This window comes from Muntiacus reevesi, chromosome 1, assembly GCF_963930625.1.
Source record: "Muntiacus reevesi chromosome 1, mMunRee1.1, whole genome shotgun sequence".
NCBI classification, from domain to species: domain Eukaryota; kingdom Metazoa; phylum Chordata; class Mammalia; order Artiodactyla; family Cervidae; genus Muntiacus; species Muntiacus reevesi.
In genome coordinates this window covers 257515042-257534167 of record NC_089249.1, presented here as the reverse complement: position 1 = coordinate 257534167, position 19126 = coordinate 257515042, and the positions used below count along the sequence as shown (strand labels likewise).

At 38.1% G+C, this 19126-nt stretch overlaps 1 protein-coding gene across 2 annotated transcripts in view; it reads right to left on the bottom strand.

Annotated features, from left to right (window-relative positions):
• MSH3 (mutS homolog 3) overlaps positions 1-19126 on the bottom strand; it is a 169375-nt gene that overhangs the window by 107863 nt on the left and 42386 nt on the right. For both annotated transcript variants that reach the window (XM_065919062.1, XM_065919063.1), the window contains exons 9-12: positions 16816-16928; positions 13867-13981; positions 8426-8510; positions 5654-5763 (exon numbers count right to left, since the gene is read on the bottom strand). In XM_065919062.1, coding sequence (XP_065775134.1) covers positions 5654-5763; positions 8426-8510; positions 13867-13981; positions 16816-16928 — 423 coding nt within the window. The remainder of the gene's footprint in view (positions 1-5653; positions 5764-8425; positions 8511-13866; positions 13982-16815; positions 16929-19126) is intronic.

The following is a 19126-nucleotide window of genomic DNA, read 5'->3' as shown; positions in this document are numbered from 1 at the left end:
ATCCTAAAGGAGATCAGTCCTGGGTGTTCGTTGGAAGGACTGATGCTGAAGCTGAAACTTCAATACTTTGGCCACCTCATGCGAAGAGTTGACTCATTGGAAAAGACCCTGATGCTGGGAGGGATTGGGGACAGGAGGAGAAGGGGACGACAGAGGATGAGATGGATGGATGGCATCACCGACTCGATGGACATGAGTTTGAGTAAACTTCGGGAGTTGGTGATGGACAGGGAGGCCTGGCATGCTGCGATTTATGGGGTCGCAAAGAGTCGGACATGACTGAGCGACTGAACTGAACTGAAAGACCATTCTAGACAGAAAGATGAGTAAATGAAGAGACCGTGAGATGAGAAAAAGTTCTGGGATGCTCAGAAATCAGAGGAAGGCCAGAGTGATCAGGAAACAATGAAAGCACGAATGAAGAGTCAGAATGAAGGGCCATGTTTAATTATTTTAATTTTACCTGAAGCACAATGGAAAGCCAATGAAGATTAAGGCAGGGGAGTGACATAATTCAGTTTTCATTTTCAAAAAGGACATCAGTTAGTGCTATATTTAAAATGGATGACCAACAAGGACATATTGTATAGCACAGGGAACTCTGCTCAATGTTATATGGCAGCCTGGATGGGAGGGGAGCTTGGGGGAGAATGGATACATGTATATGGATGAGTGCCTTTGAGTTCACCTGCAACTATGACGGCACTGTTAATCAGCTAAAGCCCAATACAAAATAAATAATTTAAAAAGAGAGAGAGAGAGAGAGAGAGAGAGATCAGCTAGCAGGATATTGAAACAGTCCCAAGTGGGGAGCTACTGAGAGTTAAGACCAGGGTGAGAGTGGTCAAAATGGCCAGACATGTACAGACTATGGATATATTTTAGAGATAAAAGCAAAAGGACTTAGGTTGGATGTGGTTGTCAAAAGGAAATGTCCAGAGTAACTCCCAGGTTTCTGGCCCAAGTACCTCACGAGATGGAGGGGCTGGTTCCTAGAACAGGAAAACCAGAAGGAGGAATAGGGTTAAACATGTTAAGTCTGAGATGCTTGTGATACACCTGTGTGGTGAGGAGTCTACGTTGAATATATAAGCCTGGAGAATAGAGGAGGGTGAGGACAAAAGACATAAAGTTGAGAATCACTGACATTTTGATATTTAGGGTCACTGGTTTAGGCAAGTTCATTGGTGAGAGAAGGGGAAGGAAGGATAAGGGAAGGAAGAAAACTGAGCTCCTAAGATTCAGACCTCAGGAACTCCAACATTTAAAGACAAAGAGAAAGGGACTTCCCCGGTGGTCCAGTGGTTAAGACTTTGCCTTCCAATGCAGGGGGTGTGGGTTTGATCCTTGGTCAGGGAGCTGGAATCCCACATGCCTCACAGCCAAAAGGGGCCAAAACATAAAACAGAAACAATATTGTACGAAATTAATGAAGACTTTGGAAATGGTCCATATCAAAAAAAAGAGAAAATCTTAAAAAAAAAAAAATTTTTTTTTTAATACAGAGAAGATGAACAGAGAGCAAAGGAAACTTTGAAGAAGCAGCCAGGAAATTAAGAGGGAAACAAAAATGAGTAGTTTCCATTTTAGAAAAAGGGAACAGGCTGTACAAAGGTCCAGAAATAAATTACACCTCAGTGTGTTGTGAGAACTGTAAACAGTGGAGAGCAAAACATAATCAGATACACATTTTTTTTTAATCATCTTTGGGTAGTGCAGACAGAAACAGAGAAGGGCAAGACCAGACGGGTGGAGATATTAGCTTTCTTGACAAACTAAAAGTCTTTACAAAAAGGCTTTCATCTGAGTGTCTTTCATAAAAAGTGATTTTGCAAAAAGGCAAGACGATATAATACTACTTCTTACAGAGAGACTATTTTCATCATTAGTCAAAATAATTCCTCCACCAAGAGTGGAGAAACTGATTTCTTAGGTTCCCTTTGTGGTCAATAATCTTCTGTCCTATAGGTGTGTATGCATACCTGTATGCGCATGCACTCACACACACACACACACACACACACGAGAGGTGCATTTCCAAGAAATCACTCTCTCACTGAAGGAAATATCTTATTTCCAATTTCTTTTGCAACGCGTGTGGAACGCTTCCTGAGGCAGAGATGTGCTAGTGGGTGTGTGGGTCTGGCACTGGGGGAGATGATGGTGACGAGGCCATCAGCACACGAAGTTACAGGATGTGCCACGGCCACAGGCAAGATCCTCAGTAGTGCTGAAAGTGAGAAGATGCCCCAGCAGAGAACCACAGGTAACAGCAACACATAAGGTGCAGGGGAAAAAAAAGAGGTGGGTTCCCTGGTGGCTCAGTGGCAAAGAATCCACCTGCCAAGCAGGAGAAGAAGGTTTGAACCCTGGGTCAGGAAGATCCCCTGGAGAATAAAATGGCAACCCACTCTAGTACTCTTGCCTGAAAAATTCCACAGAGAGGAGCCTGGTGGGTTACAGTCCATGGGGTTGCAAAAGAGTCAGGCACAACTTGGTGACTAAACAATAACAGAAACAGAAGTAATCACGGGGAAAGCCAGAACTTACTTTTGTTAATATTTCAAAATACAGAGTAAGTTTTTACTGAATCTTTAATACTACTTCTATGATGACTAGATCTGCCTTGGAAACTAATCTTTTGCCTAAAATATCATTTTAGAGACTCATGCCACACTTCTCAAAGTTTTCTTTCCCCTGCTTCTATCTGCCCAATCATTACTGTAATTACAAGCAGAATTTGCATTTTGGAATTTGTGGACAAAACCTATAAGGTACATATTATATATATATATATGTATGTGTGTATATATATATATATATGAGATTGACACAACTCATCAAAAGAAACAGAAGAAATTCAAAGACGGGACCTTGAAAAAATGAATTCAATATAATTTATTTAATTTTAAAAGGTCTTAGGAATAATGACTTACCAACATGACACTCATTTATAAGAAACCAGAGACCTACACTGAAGAAGCTTCCTGCCTAAATTAGAGAACTGATAAAAAGCATAAGTCATAATACATAAGAAGCATAACCTATATATACAGGCCAATGTGGTTTCAACAGAGTAAAATTTGATCTCAATAATCCAAGTGAATTCTTTGAATCAGTCAATAAGTATAGGGTCAAAACCATTTATACTTTCTAGAAAGTCCTCTAGAAAATCCTGCACCAAAGAGGTCATTTTGCAGAATAAAAAGTAGTGGGAGTGGAAAACCCTCTGAAACTTGAAACACCTGGTCCTGAATTTATGAACTGATTGTCCTTGGAATTAAAAGACTAAAAATATAAAATATATATATTTATAAAAATATAAAGGGATTTAAGAGAATTCATGGATGACTGACAAATAATGGGCTCTTGAAAAACAGGGAAATCCACCTTACATCATGCTGAATTCCCTTGTCACCAATAATTTTTCTACGATCTCACAACAGAAGAAAACTAAGCCCTAAACTAACCTTTGGTTGCCAAGGTCAGAGACAGAATATTAGCCTGGATAAACAACTGACATGATCAGCATGGCACCTAATGTTAGCATTAAAACAACAACAACAATGACTATACAGCTGAACAACTGACTTATCAGCTGAAGATTTTCTCTAGGTATTTGGAATAGGTTGCAGGTGCAACCAAGATTTAACTGGAATTCTTCTGAAGTCAGTTTTAATTGATCAGACAGCTTAAAGTTTTAAAACTATGACCTAAAATAAAAAGGGCAAAAGAAGAAGCTTTGCATGCTTGTTTTCAGCTATATACACTTCAGGATGGTCTAATGTTCATACTTGAAAACACTGGAGCTCATTGCATGGAGTGCTTTTTCTCAGCCTTTCTGGGAAGGGAGGCTCCCAGAAAGAATATGATCAACCCACAAGGAACATACAACATGGTCTACTGAATTCATCTCAAATTAATCCTGTTTATACAAAACAAGTTTTTAACTACAGAAATAAAAATTTTCATTTACATGAAAAAGTCAGCTAGTAAATCTGTTTCTGCTGAATATTTCAACCAATCAAAAAAAAAAAAGTAAGAACGGTGTGGCTGCTTAGACAGATGCCTTTCCATCAGCCAGAAGGCAATGCTTCTTATACTGCTGTCCAAGACTGTCTGCTCTTGTTCCATGAAGCATCTTTATCTCATATGAATTCTGGTCCAGAGCAGAGACTTCCATTTTCAGAATTTCATCTTTACCTAGTCAGTTTCCACTACCTGAAGGTCTCTTTGGTCAAGAAAAGAAATCGTAATAACCCACTAAAACCTTAAGTGATTTAGTAATTATCATCATCAAAACAGTATTTTAAAGCCTATGACCAACAGTGACAACATCTGCTATCCTTGCCAAAGATGGCTATTTACTAAGCCAGCATAAAATGTAGCCATGAGTGGAGTTGTTGTGCAGTTTAAAAGAGATGATGCACATACAGCCCCTAGCACAGTGCTTGCTATATGATAAAGAGCTCAAAAATGGCAGTTAGGATTGCTGTGTTACTCTATTCCTTACAGCAGCCCTGTGAGAAGGTATTGTACTATTGCAAAGGGGAGAACACGGTGGGCCAGGGGCTGACGGGCTGTGGCCTTAGTGAGACTGACTCAGTCGACAGAGCCCACTCATATAGCACGAGCACCACCCCCCCTCTGCTCAGTCCACATGGGAAGCTCTTCAGGATGAAGTCCGTGCTGATCTCACCTTTAGGCTCTGCCTAGTTGTGAAACATTGAGCAAGTTATCGAGGCTCTCTGAATCTCTTTTCTCATTTTAAGGATCTACCTCAGAAGATGATTTGAGTATTAAATACTGGGTCAGAGCAAAAGCACAATAGATAACAGCATTCAGTCATTCAGTCAACATAACTGGGACTCCTACTAAGTGAGAGGCACAGGTCACAGCTCCCAAATCTACCTGCAAGCCAGAATCATCTAGGGAGCTTTTAAAAATCCCAACTCCCAGGCCACACTAGAGACCAATTAAGTCACAATATCTGGAGGCAGGATATAGGAGTAAGTATTTTGAAGCTTCCCAGGTGACTTCAATGTGCAGACAAGCTTGGAGACCACTGTGTTTAGGCTCTAGACTCACCTACCTTTCCTGAAAGCTCTCTGAGTTTACTCATTCTACTCTCTTAAACACACCTAAGCCCTCTTTCAGATTCCTACTGCTCCTTCTCTAGCTCAGGTTCTCAGAACCTCTCCGTGAACTTGCTAACTTGTCCCCTACCCATCACTACTTCTCCTATACCCGCCAGCTCTGATCCATCACTCCCATGAGCAGAACCACTGGATTAACTTCCTCTGGCTACTAGCTCCTCAGCCCAGCCTGCAAAGCCCTCGACAAAAGGCAGTGCCCCATCTTCCCAGCCCCTCTCTCTCTACACCCTGTGCTACTGATGACCCGAACCAACTAATTACCTCACTCTCCCCAGGCAAATTCCATGTCTTTCAACTGCAAAGACTTATTCTTGGGAACAAGGAAAAAATCCTCATGATATTAGACAGTCTATCACCAGCTACAAAGTGAAATCTTCCCCAATTGAAAATGGTGTTCTTATAAACCATGGTGACCTTTGTTTTAAGGAGGTTAATGTACCTTTAATTTCATAATTTTATATAATTTCATATGAAACACAAAAAAGAATTACATTTACCTTAATTTAAGGAGCGGCTGGGTCACCCACTTCTTTAACTTGCGCCTCCCAAATGAAGTTTTAGTATGGTCTAAAACCCAAAATAAACTTCCTTTCGTTTTCATATCAGTCTAAAAAAGACCAGAAAGCATGTTTTATTAACTCAATGAATGTATTTGGACCAAAATTGCCAGTTGTTCATGTGCCCTAATTATTCCATATACCCCAATTATAATGTTACACACGCTTAGCTTTTATGCTCAAAACAGGTGTTCATACATTAGATGAATGAATGTGTGTGTGTGTGTGTGCGTGTGTGTATATATACACACATTCTGCTTCCCGGATGGCACTAGTGGTAAAGAACCCGCCTGCCAATGTAGGAGATGTAAAAGACACAGGTTCAATCCCTGGGTCAGGAAGATCCTCTGGAGGAGAGTACGGCAACCCACTCCCATATTCCTTCCTGGAGAATCCCATGGACAGAGGAGCCTGGGGGGCTAAGATCCACAGGGTCGCAAAGAGTCAGACACAACTGAAGGAACTTAGCACGCATGCACACATACACACATCCATATAAATACACACAAAGTATTGACATTTTGCATAAGAAAGACACAGTTTATGTGTTGTTTTTAACTAACAATAAATTACTGAAAAGTCTCTTTTAAAACACCTGTCCTAAACACCTTAAAAATATAACTGCATCCTTTCCTGCCTTAGGAAAGCACAGTGAAAATAATTTCATGTTCCTTTGGCAATTCAGTATCTCCTGCTACCTAAGAGTTGCCATTCTAAAGACAGATAATCTCATGACAACACTCCCTCTCTCAAGGAAAGCAGTGAACATGTACTGCACTCTAGGATTATACCCTGGAGGGTTTGATTTTAGTCTGTTTTATTAAATCTTTAGCAAAAATTTATCTATGCTTTGCTACTTTAAAGTTAAACCATTGAAAAAATTTACAACTAACTAGAGATTGTATTTAATTTTAACCAAGGTTTCACTGTAATACAAAATGTCTATTAATAGGTTTGTTTTATTTGGAACATAGAGTTACACTTTTCATCTGAATTTTTTTTTTACTTTTTCCTTTTCCTTCATATCAACAAACAGGTACTTATAGAACACCTCCCATGTGCTCAGTAGAAAGACTGTCAAGGGTATATTAAGACATGGTCCCTCCCTCAGGGCACTTATATCCAAGCGTGGGAGCAAAGACTCCTAATGAGGACACGATGTCATCGTCAGAAGTCAACTCTAAAAGGTGTGCTACAATCTCTCCAGACCTCAGGAGTTTAAAGCAGAGCACACACGGGAACGACAGTGGTCATGGAAGGTTCCCTGGGGACAAGCTGGGCACATGGAGCTGACCTATGGTGGAATCCACATCGGTGACTGCACCATCCCATCCTGAGACAAAAGCCCGACTGCCGGGACCAGAGTGAAGGGTCCCAGGCAGAGCACGGAGGCGGGGGACCATTCTCCAGTGACCCGGCATCATTGGAGAGGCACTCAGACAGGAGAGGGAGAGGCGGGGAGACCGGAGGCCTGTTACACCTTTGCTCTCTCTGCTAGTCAGACCTCTCTCATGACCCTTTTCCACTGATCAATGGTGAAGGGGGAGAAAGCTGAAGTGCAAAGACAAGCAGAAGATGTTAACCCTCAGCTTCCACTTCTACAAGGGCCCGAGTCCTAATAAAGAAAGGGATTTTTAAAGGGTATTTTATTTTTAATGATGGATGATTTTTGCCTTAGGACTCTGATTTTGGAACTGACGCCACTGTGATAGGACCTGAACAGGAAGGATGTGGAAGAAGTAAGGAAATCTTGGAATGCTGGGGCTGCGTCTGGAGGCTCTGACTGTGGGCTCTACTCCCACTACTTGTTTCCTGTCTTGGGGATGTATATAGAATTGAAGAGAAAGACTTGCGGGAAAGATGCTCAACTTCCAAATAACAGAAGATATGATAAATATGCTCATGCATAAAAGGAAGGCTGACTTCAGTACATAAAGACACCTGGCAGAGGGAGAAACCTGAGTGAGAGAAATTAGACAGTAATATACAAATCCAAGAGTCAGGAGAGTGAATTCAGCATTTACTTTAATTCACAGCAATAGCAGTGATTCAGAGCAGATGGTTCAGCTTTTCCACTACTTACTCAAATGACTTGGAACTACTTTATATTTTTGTGACTTTATGTTATAATAACATTATTTTTACAATATAGTAGCTCACACTTTCAAGTGATAATTTAATGAATGAAAGAAATAATTTTAATGTCTTTATTATCCTTCACGTTCATCAATAAAGGCAAGTAAGCAATGATGAAAGTTCGTGAAGTGAAATATTATGTATCTTACAGTTAAATGGAGTATCAGAGAAACTTGTTTTATATGCTGGACAATGAAGTAAGACTATGGACATTTTAACAAAAAGTTATGTAGAAAACAAACATATGTACAAAAACATAATCAAGCAGATAAAATAAAAAACCCACTGTATATTAATTTAGTACCTTTCCAAACAAATATTTAATACAGAAATTATCAGGACGGCCATATTGCTTCAGTCATTAAAAAGCACGCTCTAAAGCTCCCAATGTAATCCCCAAATTTCATGTATTTGATTCTCCAAAAAGTGAGCAGTACAATTACCAAGAGATGTGAGGCAGACCAGCCAGGTGAAGACAATACTGTTTCACCTGCACTACTAAGGACAGACTGCTGCTTCATCCCACATTTATTTTTAAAACCATTTTGAATCAAATAGCCCTTATGTTTGCCTGACCTGATTCTGAAGGATTTCCAGGTTCCTTAATGTTGTTCCATTAATTGTCATGAACTCCATTTCACCTGACAACTGTTTAAAATTCCTGGAAAGGAATGAATAAAAGCCATGAGGCAAGTGCATAAAGAAACAGAAAAACAAATTCAGTCGTTAAAAATATTCCAGTAACATTACAACAAAAGTTTTAGCCCTCTAATAGGAAATCAAACCAAAAAAAAGTCAAAAGAATTTTCATTAAAAGATTGTCTTCCATCAAGGCTGGTGCTTTTAGGTAAACTGATGCGAAAGCACAGCCGTTCTCACACCAAAAACTAAAACAAGGAAGGGAAGTAATGGTATTAACAGCTTTTTAGTTTTTTAATTTCCAGTAATAGAATCAAGCATAGTCTTTTAGTATCAGGAAAGCAAGTGGGGGTCTCTTCAGGAAAAGCTATGTAATTTGCTAGAAAAATATGTCAAGGTGCTTTAAAATGTCCTCCCTGTTCTTTGGCATGAGATCATCTTGATAAACACTTTAAAAACTCTTTATCAACATTCTGATATGTGCAAATGTTATTTATCTATAATCAAGACCACACATTCATGTGGCTAATGTTTTAGCAGAGTCTAAACTGAAAAAGTAGAAATTATTTCTTTAAGTTCAAAGAATTCACATTTTCCTTATGCTCCTTTAAGTACTCCAAACTAGATTAAAAGTTCAGTAAATTTCAAATAAGCTTGAGTATTGAGCTCAATGTGATTATTAAATGCATGCACAATGCAAACTGCATCCTTGTTAGTCTTTCATGTTAAAAAATATATTAATCAATGCATTACTAATTCAATAATTAATTTCCTTTATAAGTCAGTCCTTTGACATTTCTATCCACAGCACTTACAGACTTGATGGCTCATTTTTCAAAGCAAGGAAAATAACAGCAGGTCACTAAGCTATTTGGAGGGAAAGCATGAATGTCTGCATCATAAAACCAATCCCACTCATCATGGCCCTAATAAGATATAAATTAAATCCAGTTTCCCAAGCCAGTGATGGAAGAAAGCCTTCATTTAGGAATCCAGAGCCTAGAATCATGGCCAAGGAGCCAGTGTTCATTGAGAGATGCCTTGACTTCTAGATGACTCCCACAACTAAGGCCCAGAGCCCTGAAAAAGAAATAACTTGCTGCATATTAGGAACACTACCTAGTGACTGAACATTGTCCTTTGGCAGTGTAATATACCTGTGACAGGTTTACCTAGCTTCCAAAAGATGACCTGTTAAGAGATTTTCAGAGGCAACTCCAACACTGATAGCAGGTATGTGCAGGCCAGTCTCTCCTTCTTGTAACTGTTAATCTGCCTTGCATTACAGAAATTTATGTTCTTCCTTATTAATAGATCTAAGCTCCGTGGAGGCATGGTTTATTTATGCCTTACACATTTTGCAGCACCTGCAGAGCCTAGCAGAAAGTAAATAGGCTCAGCAAAGGTCTGTCATCTTTCAATGGGGAGGCCAGTTTGGGTTTCTTTGTTTTCCTTTGAGTCATAAAGCCCAGAAATATATGTGAAACATCCACAGATAATAATAAAATGCAAAACATTATTTTTAGGAAGAAATAATTGGGCAGTGATTTGCTATACAACGGACAGATGTTCATACTCCTTCATGGTGAAAAATAGTTGGAAGTAATGCTAGCCTGGCCTCTGAGCTGCTATCCAACCAGGTCTCATAGGTTTAAATAAAGTCATTTACTTCCCCCTCTCCCGACAGGTTTAAACTACATCCTAGGGGTGATTAATGAACACTTGAGTACCTTAACATATTATTGACCAGAGATGTATTAATGCCACGGGCACAAGTTTCAACAAAAATGCCCCCGTCAAAAAAGTGTTAATCATTCTCAGACACTGAAGGATGCTTAGCTGGCATCAAGAACCCACAATCCAGCAGCACTGACATCTGCACTGATCTTAATAAAAGAGATCAACCACTAGGAATATTAAGTTAGACGGACTGCTACGGCACAATAATTACCAAACAACTAAAAGAACTAACTCTGCTTTCAGGTTTCCCATGTTTGGATGATAAAGTACTTTGGAGTTGGGACTCTTCCTTACAAACACAAAAGAAATCTCCTCTGTTGGTGCCTATTTTCAACAGGAATTATGTATATATTTTTGAACTCAGGGTTTTATCTGCCAGCATTCCCTAGGAATTTGACAGGAATGATCACTGATTAAGCAACTCTAAATTATTTATCCTTTTGGAAGAAACCAAATTTGATGTGCTTTGAAATAAACCTCATAAACAAGGCCTGGCTAGCATTCATGCTATGTGAACTTCGATAGAAATCTTCCAAGTAACATGGGAAAATACTTCATTAATATTTCAGACAACAATAATACACAGGATGTTGTTTCTCCCCCTCAAGTTTTATAATGAGAGAAAAACATTCCTGCTAAAAATTGCCAAAGAAGTCTAAGATTCCATATCACTCCTATTTAAACTTTTAAAAAAAATGAAAACCAATCTTTCTGATTCAGACAAAGGCAGCAAAGGTGCAGACCTTATGTGAAAGATCAATCCCTTACAAAGATTCTATTTAAATACTGTTAATAGTATTTGAAAATGAAAACAGAAAAAAAAAAACCTACCATATGCACCATCTTACATATGAAATCCAAAGTATAAAATAATTCTCTACATAGTTTTCAGAGTTCATACATTCACTACTTGTCTAATTTTTGATGGTTAACTTATAAATTAGAAATTGTATCATATTACAAAAATTCAGTTTTATTATAAATTCACTTCTAATTTATTTGCAATTAAAATGAATATCTTTGCATTCCTAAATGCTACCAGTAAGCATATTAGAGAAGAAAATAATAAGAAAGATGACTAACAGATCCCCAAGGATTCACTAGGAGAATACACAGTACTCAGCACACAGTCATATAGCTACGATTTATTGCAGTGAAAGGATACAAAGCAAACTCAGAAAAGCGCAAAGGTACACAAGGCAAAGCCTGGAGGAAACCAAGGGCAAGCTTCCAAGAGGCCTCCCCTGGCAGAAATACAGAGGATGCACTTAACCACCCCAGAGTGAGCTGTGACAATATGTGTGAAATGTTTACCAGAGAAGCTCATCAGAGACTCAGCACCCGGGATTTTTCATTGGGGGCTGTTTCTACAAAGGCACCTGCTCCTGAGCAGGTGCCAAAACTACAGCTCTCAGAAAGTACGTAGTTGTCCAACATAAACCGTACTGTCTGCAGAAATGGTTTAGGCACAGGGAGTCATTCTTACCAGAGAATGCTGGAGACCGGCCCCAAACCCAAGTCCCAGATGCCAGTCGAGAGTCAAGCTTGAAGTAGGGTTTTCTAAGGATAGATGTCTCATCTGGCTTACCATGTTAATCTGTTTTTGCATCTCTCTCTCCAAATTCTGTTTCTCTTAACAGTATCAGGTGTTATATTCTTTTGTGTTCCTTCCAGTTTACTCTTTATTCCTAAATTGATCTTTTCTGTATATATAGTTCATTCTTAAATCTTATCATTTCATTTCAAAGCCTTCCTATTTCTCATCTATTCTCCTTTGTTCTTTCACATTTAGCATCATTTCCTTAACGTCATTTAGCTCATTTTGAAGTAGTAGGTTATAGTTTTTATTTCATCTGTGAGCATGTCTTTCTGGTATGCATTTTTTTTCTATAAGGCATTATCCTGTTCCCCATCCTTTTCTATTATAATTTTATATGGGATTTTCAATTTGATTCTTTTCTCATTGCTAATTTTTAAGTGAAAATTTGTTTTCCATGTTTCAGGACATCAACACTGTTTAGGAAAGCTGCTGCTACTTTATACATCTTCCTCTTCTGTTGTTTTTGTGTGGTATTTAATCATGGAACCTCACCTGCTTTCATTCACAAAAAGATTAAATGCATGAACATTGCTCTTTAGTCACAATTAGAAAACTGGACACATTATATTACATATGTACACACACACACACACACACACATATATACATACACATATGTATATAATTGTGTGTGTGTGTGTGTGTATTTTAAATTGTTTTTCAGGCAGTTGAACATCAGGCAGCATAGAACTGTGGTGCCTAAGGGAAGAAAAACAAAAAGAGATAAACACTAGGACTAACTTCTTGGAGAGACCAAGGAAAGTAGAAACTGAGACAGAACATCAGAGATGACAGAGATGCACACAGAGAGATGCAGAAGGGTGCGCTCAAGTCTTTGGCCAAGCCCTGATCCTTAAATTGTGGAAGACGTCACATGCGATCACAAGAAACAGCAGGATGAACAAGGACCAGGGTTCACATATGGCTTAACATAGTTTGTTCACCAATAATGAAAATGGCTGCGCTGCTGCTAAGTCACTTCGGTCGTGTCCGACTCTGTGAGACCCCACTGACGGCAGCCCACCAGACTCCGCCGTCCCTGGTATTCTCCAGGCAAGAACACTGGAGTGGGTTGCCATTTCCTTCTCCAATGCATAAAAGTGAAAAGTGAAAGTGAAGTCACTCAGTTGTGTCCAACTCTTCACAACTCCATGGACTGCAGACTACCAGGCTCCTCCGTTCATGGGATTTTCCTGGCAAGAGAACTGGAGTGGGGTGCCATTGCCTTCTCCGAATGAGAACAGAAATACTTCAAAATACTTGGGACACTGGGTAGAAGTCTCAGAAGTGCATTGCTTTAGGGGTGGGGTTAAAATAGACAAAGACAAGGACTTCCCAATCTTGGTACCTAATGATATTTTACTGAGACAGCTCCTATCTGTCCGCTCCATCTCTGCAGAAGAGGAAGCAGCTTACTTACCCAGGATCAATATGATACACAATAGTTCTTCACAGAGCCAAAGGTAAGAGGCCAGTAAAGATAGAATATGGAAAGGCAAGAAAATTATTCTGCTACCCTTTTTCTTCCCCACTAGTTTTTAAGCTAGCACTTTCTTAGAAGGTCAATTGCCAGCTTTTAAATCTCTCAACTCTACAAAGTTAATCACTCTTTTAAAAAGCTGTCTATGTCAGTGGCTATCCTCTTTATCTTCAACTTTATGGTCTGTGAAATAAGAACTGAAATCAAGAATAAGAAAGGTGATGAAGTTTTATGAACGCTCTTAAATACCCCTTCTTAATACTACTTGTCAATTAACTGTGCTTTAGTATAAAGCACAGTTCTGTACGCAATCCTATAATACATTCAATTAGCAATTATGAATACAAACTGACCCAGTTCTTAAGCCTTCTATTAATTTTTTATGTCAACTAATATTTTTAATATTCCTCAGCAACAATACCACACAGGTCACTCTTTCCCCAGAATACAGTATTCCATCGAGAGCAGGTAACTGAGTATAGTACTTGCCAAATTCAATTTAAGAAATGTTTTTTAATATAACCCCACACTTCTTAAAATTTTTCAGAAACCACTTACTTGGGTTTGGAAAGCACCTTTTCCAAGTTAAACTCTTTGAGGTATCTTATTATGGCAGCCAAAGAGCAAATCACAGGCTTCTCCAAGTTAATGATGTCAGAAAAACTTTGAGAATCTAAAAAACAGAATACATACTTTCATTAAAATTATTGTTCATCATTTTTGAAAACAAAGATTAAGTGAAATAAAATTTTGTTTATAATTATTGAAATAATCATTTAGATGCTTAACTCCTAAAATTACCCTTTGGAAAAATACAGAAGATTATAAATACCTAGAGTATGAAAAAAGGGCAATTTACTGATGGTGGATGAACCTTCTTTCAAAAGCAAGGGAGCAAGTATTTTCAAAGTGTAAGATGCTCATCTGCTTTGACCCAGAAGTACTCCAAAATGCTTGTTAAAGATGTGTATACAAGGAAATGAGTTGAAAAATCTTTCATAGTAATAAAAAATTACAGAAAACCTAATTGAATATCAATAGGGTATTATTAATAGATAAACAAATTTCAGTACCTCTAGATTGGTATGCACCTACTACTGGGAAGGACTTTCCCATTAGCTTTCCATCTGGTCTCCCACCTTTGTCCCTGTGCCCTATAGGGTATTTTTAACAAAACAGGCAGAGGAATCCTTTTTAAAACGTACATCATATCATTAGATTACTTTGCTTTCAAATCCTGCAATATCTCTCAACTCACTGAGAGATGTGGCTCAAGTTCATAGGGATCTAAAAGTCCCTACAAAACCTGCTCTCCATCTCCTTTTAACTCTGAGCTTACCTCCTAACAGTCTCTTCCTTAGTTACTCTGTACCAGCACCCAGGCTCCCTGACATTCTTTAAACACACCAGGCACTTACATATGCTGTACTTACTGTCGTTTCCACCTGAAAAGCTGTTTCTTCACTCATCCATGTGGTTTTCCCCCTTAACCCCTCTAATCTTTGTTCCATCTTCATTCAATTGCCATTTTCTCAGCGTGGTCTTCCTTAACCACTACATTTAAAAATTCACCTCTTCCGTGTCTTTCTTCTCTTTAAAATGTGTTTATTTATTTATTTTTGGCTGTGCTGGGTTTTTTGCTGCTGCGTGGGCTTTTTCTCTAGTTGCTGCAAGCAGGAGCTACACTCTAGGTGTGATGCACAGGCTCCTCAACTGCGAGGGCTTCTCTTGTTGCTGAGTACGAGCCCTAGGTGCGTAGGATGCAGTAGTTGAGGCACGTGGGCTTAGCAGTTGCGGCTCCCAGATTCTAGAGCACAGGCTCAGTAGTTGTGGGGCAGGGGCTTAGTTGCTCTGCAGCACGTGGGGATCTTTCCAGACCAGGGATCAAACCCGTAGGACCTGTACTGGCAAGTGGGTTCTTTACCACTGAGCTACCAGGGAAGACCTTCCCTTCCTTTCTCTAAAGAACTCATCACCTTCAAACACTATTTTATTGTACACCTCCTTCCACTAAACTAAAAAACTGCAGAAGGGCAGGAATTTTTGTTTAATTTCTTAAAGTATAAACAATGCTTTTAATAGGCATTCAATAAAAATTAGTTGAAATAATAAATCCAAGTCATATTTAATAAAAATAAAGAATTATGCATGCTTACATGTAGACCTGTGTATCAAAAATTCTTAAGAATTTGACAGGAGGGACTTTTACCTTCTTCCTTATACACAACTATGTTTTGATCTTTTTTTTTTGTAGTAGGTATTTACTACCTTTAGAAAAAATTATAAGATACTCTCAACAAATCTGTAATATAAAATATATTACTTTCAACATAGTTTTTTGTAAAAACAAGGTGTAAATGAAGAATTAGCTCTTTTCTCTTCTATTGAGAATTTCATCTTTTGACTGCCCAGCTCTGTTCCCCAGGAAACCTGATAAAGATGAAATGCCAATGTGTTATGAGGTAGCATTGCATATGGCAGAAATGACCTGAAATCAGGAAACTGCATCCAGACTAGGAGAGGAATGACCTGATTCTAGAATTTTGGCCTTCCTTCAGTATACTGACTCTTTGAACTCGGTATGTCCTTTGGAGAAATTCCAGCAAGAGCTAAGGTTTCCTGTAGGCAGATCCTGCGTCCACCTGCTTTCTTTGCAGCTGAGTTGTCACTAGAGGATGCCGGGAAGTTCAGTGACCAGTGGCTCTATGGACTTCTGCAGAGATGGAGAGGACTCCTCCCGCTAAGAGAAACGGTGCTGTGCCAGCAAACTAGATTTTCTGTCCTACATGATTCTAGGTGAACTGGATGCCAAGAGGGGTTTATGGTAGTTTTGTGACTTAGTCTTGTCTTTAGTTGAGCACAATTTGATGATCTCTTGGCATTGGCCAAGACACCATGAGATTAAAAAGGATGGGGGAAAATGCCAATAAGACATTGATGCCTAAGAGGGAGCTGGGGGAGGTTGGTCCAAGGGTGGAAGCTTTGCAACAGGATAAAAACGGATCTTAACACAAGCTGGACTGGCAAGAATGAGGGGTACAGACCATATCAAACAAATACTTGGCTGAGGAAATGTGAATTAGACAAATAATGGATTCAAACTATTAAGACGCTGTCAATAATGTTCTGGTATTTTAGTTCTGGGCATTAATATTTAGAAGTGCTAACCTTCCTTAGGAGATTTATCCACACATTTTATAAAACTGCAAGGAAAATCATGGCCACCTTTTAAGGGAAGGAAGAAGGAAGATAACTCAGTAATTAACTTGTTACACTTCATGAATATGTCAAAAACATCACATTACCAAAATGGTCATAACTACAAAAAGCAACTGCACTTATGCCTCTGATGAGTGTAAGAACAGTGAACTCTTTCCTCTGCTTCTTCCAGTTGTTTATCAGTAACTACCTACCTTTCACTAGCCTTTAAGTCAAATTTGCACCTTTATCCAAATCTCAACTCAGTTACATTTGAGGACATATGGCTAACATGTATAAAATATTTACCTTTAATGTCAACTACATCTTTTGCATAAAATTCTGTAACCTCTTGGAAAGCATGGCTGTACTCAAAATACATGTTCTTCATCCTTTCTACTCGAATTCTGTCATCCCGCACACTGAAAGAAAAAAAAAGAAAATTTAAAAAATAATTATACATAATCGTGAACTATCTGTATTCAGGCCTTGACCGGATCAAAATAAATACTCATTCATTATTCTTCCCCAAGATAAAAAAAAAAAAAGATCTAAGGTTTCCCTGTCAAAAGTCCACATTTCATAAAGTACTATACTTTAACTACGGGTATTTTATATCACCTGCACATAGTGAGTACTCTAAACATACTATTATTAAGAACTTATTAAAATTACGGTCAGGTACTTTAATAAACACCAAAGAGAGAAAAACGGAAAAGCAATCAGTTTAACTGCATCATTTGTTTAAAGCCACTAACAAGAGAACACATCACTGAGTATTTCTTCCCTCGGAAAGGCATGTTTGTCTGGGTGGCTCTGTGCTAAGTCCATTTCTTCTACCACAGCCTCCCAGTCAAATATAGTAAATTCCTCTTAGGTCAACTCCCACTCTTTACTTAAGTGGTTCTACACTTCTTTAAAAATATGCATATATGTATGTATACATGCTCATCTAAGCACATAAACAAAATCATCAAATCATCATCCATGCTGACAGTACACTGTCTCATCCATTTCCTATTTTGCTTGACTCCCCTTTCCCCTCCCTCTTCTCCTTTCCTAATCACCCCACTCCCAAGTCATGGTAACAACCCAGGAGGAATCCTTTCCCTTTTTTTTCATGTTCATATAGTCATACACAAGTATGTCATATACATATACACTCACACATACGCTGTTTCATAAAAATCGAACGACTTTATACAAGCTTTCCTGTATCTTGTTTTCTCTAAGTAACAACTCTTGGAATTCCCTCCATATAAAGTGACCTAGATACAACTCATTCTTTCTAATGGCTAAAAAGTATCTGATAGTATGGAAAAGCCATAATTTATGCAACCATTTCTTTACTATTGGACATTCACTTGATATTAATATTTTGCCACATGTTATTTAGAATAATTTTATCTAAAAAATTATACAGTTGTATCCTGCACACGTCCCTCTTCAGTCATATTCATCTACCATCTTTAGAAGTAAATGCAAAAAAAAAAATTTTTTTAAAAAGAAGCAAATGTTACCATCAACTTGGTGTATATCACCACCATGTATGTTTTTATATTTTACAACATATTTTAGCATCTTTACACAATACACTGTCTTGTTTCATGTTTTAAATTTTATATAAGCAATACTTTATTATACACACACTTCTACAACTTGCTTTTGCACTCAGTACTATATTTCCAAGATTTGTACATAAAGCTAGACATGCTTCTTTTTATATTTTCAATTATTTCTTATATTTGAGTAGACTTTTAAGATTTGTCATTCAAATTTAATTAATCCGATTTTATTTGGGGGGATGGTGTGAAGTTGCAAATACACTTTTATTTTCCATATGATTATCAATTAGTGACCAAGCGCCATTTATAAAACATTCCATCTTTTACTACTGATTTATAATGCTGCCTCCACATTTCTATGTATGTGTGACACTGTTTCTAGCTTCTATCCTATTCTACTGATCTTTTTGTCTATCTCTGTATCAGGGCCATAGTATTGTAATTTCCATGGCTTGGTATCTATATCTGTGGCAAGGCCCCCACCTTGTTTTTCAAGATTGTCTTCATTACTCCTGGGCTTTTGATTTTCTTTAAAATTTTAGGTTCATTTTGTCAAGTTTCACAAAAATCTTATTGGGCTTTTGACTGGATTGCAATGAACTAATTTAGAAAGAAATGATATCTTAACAAATTAAGAGATCCCACTGTTAAAGATGGCGTAAGATCTCTACTTATTCATGTCTTTTATATCTAACAATATTGTTCCATTATTTTCTCCATATTATATGTATCTTTGGTTGTGCTCACTCTTGGATTAAAAATACTATGCAGGGAACCTTTTCTTCTATTATATTTACAAAAAGCTTATCATTAGTGTACATGAACACAAATTCTTATATGTAGCAACTATGCTAAACACGTTTTTCTTATATTGTCTGTGTATATATTAATATCACTTGCAAGAAAAAAATTTCTATTTTTCATTTCTTTTTCCTATCTCATTACACTATGAGCTAAGACCTTCAGGGCTATGTTGAACAAAGGTAATGCCAACAGGCATCCTTAGTTTCTAAGTGAACCTAATGGGAATGCTTCCAAAGTTTCAACTCTTAAGT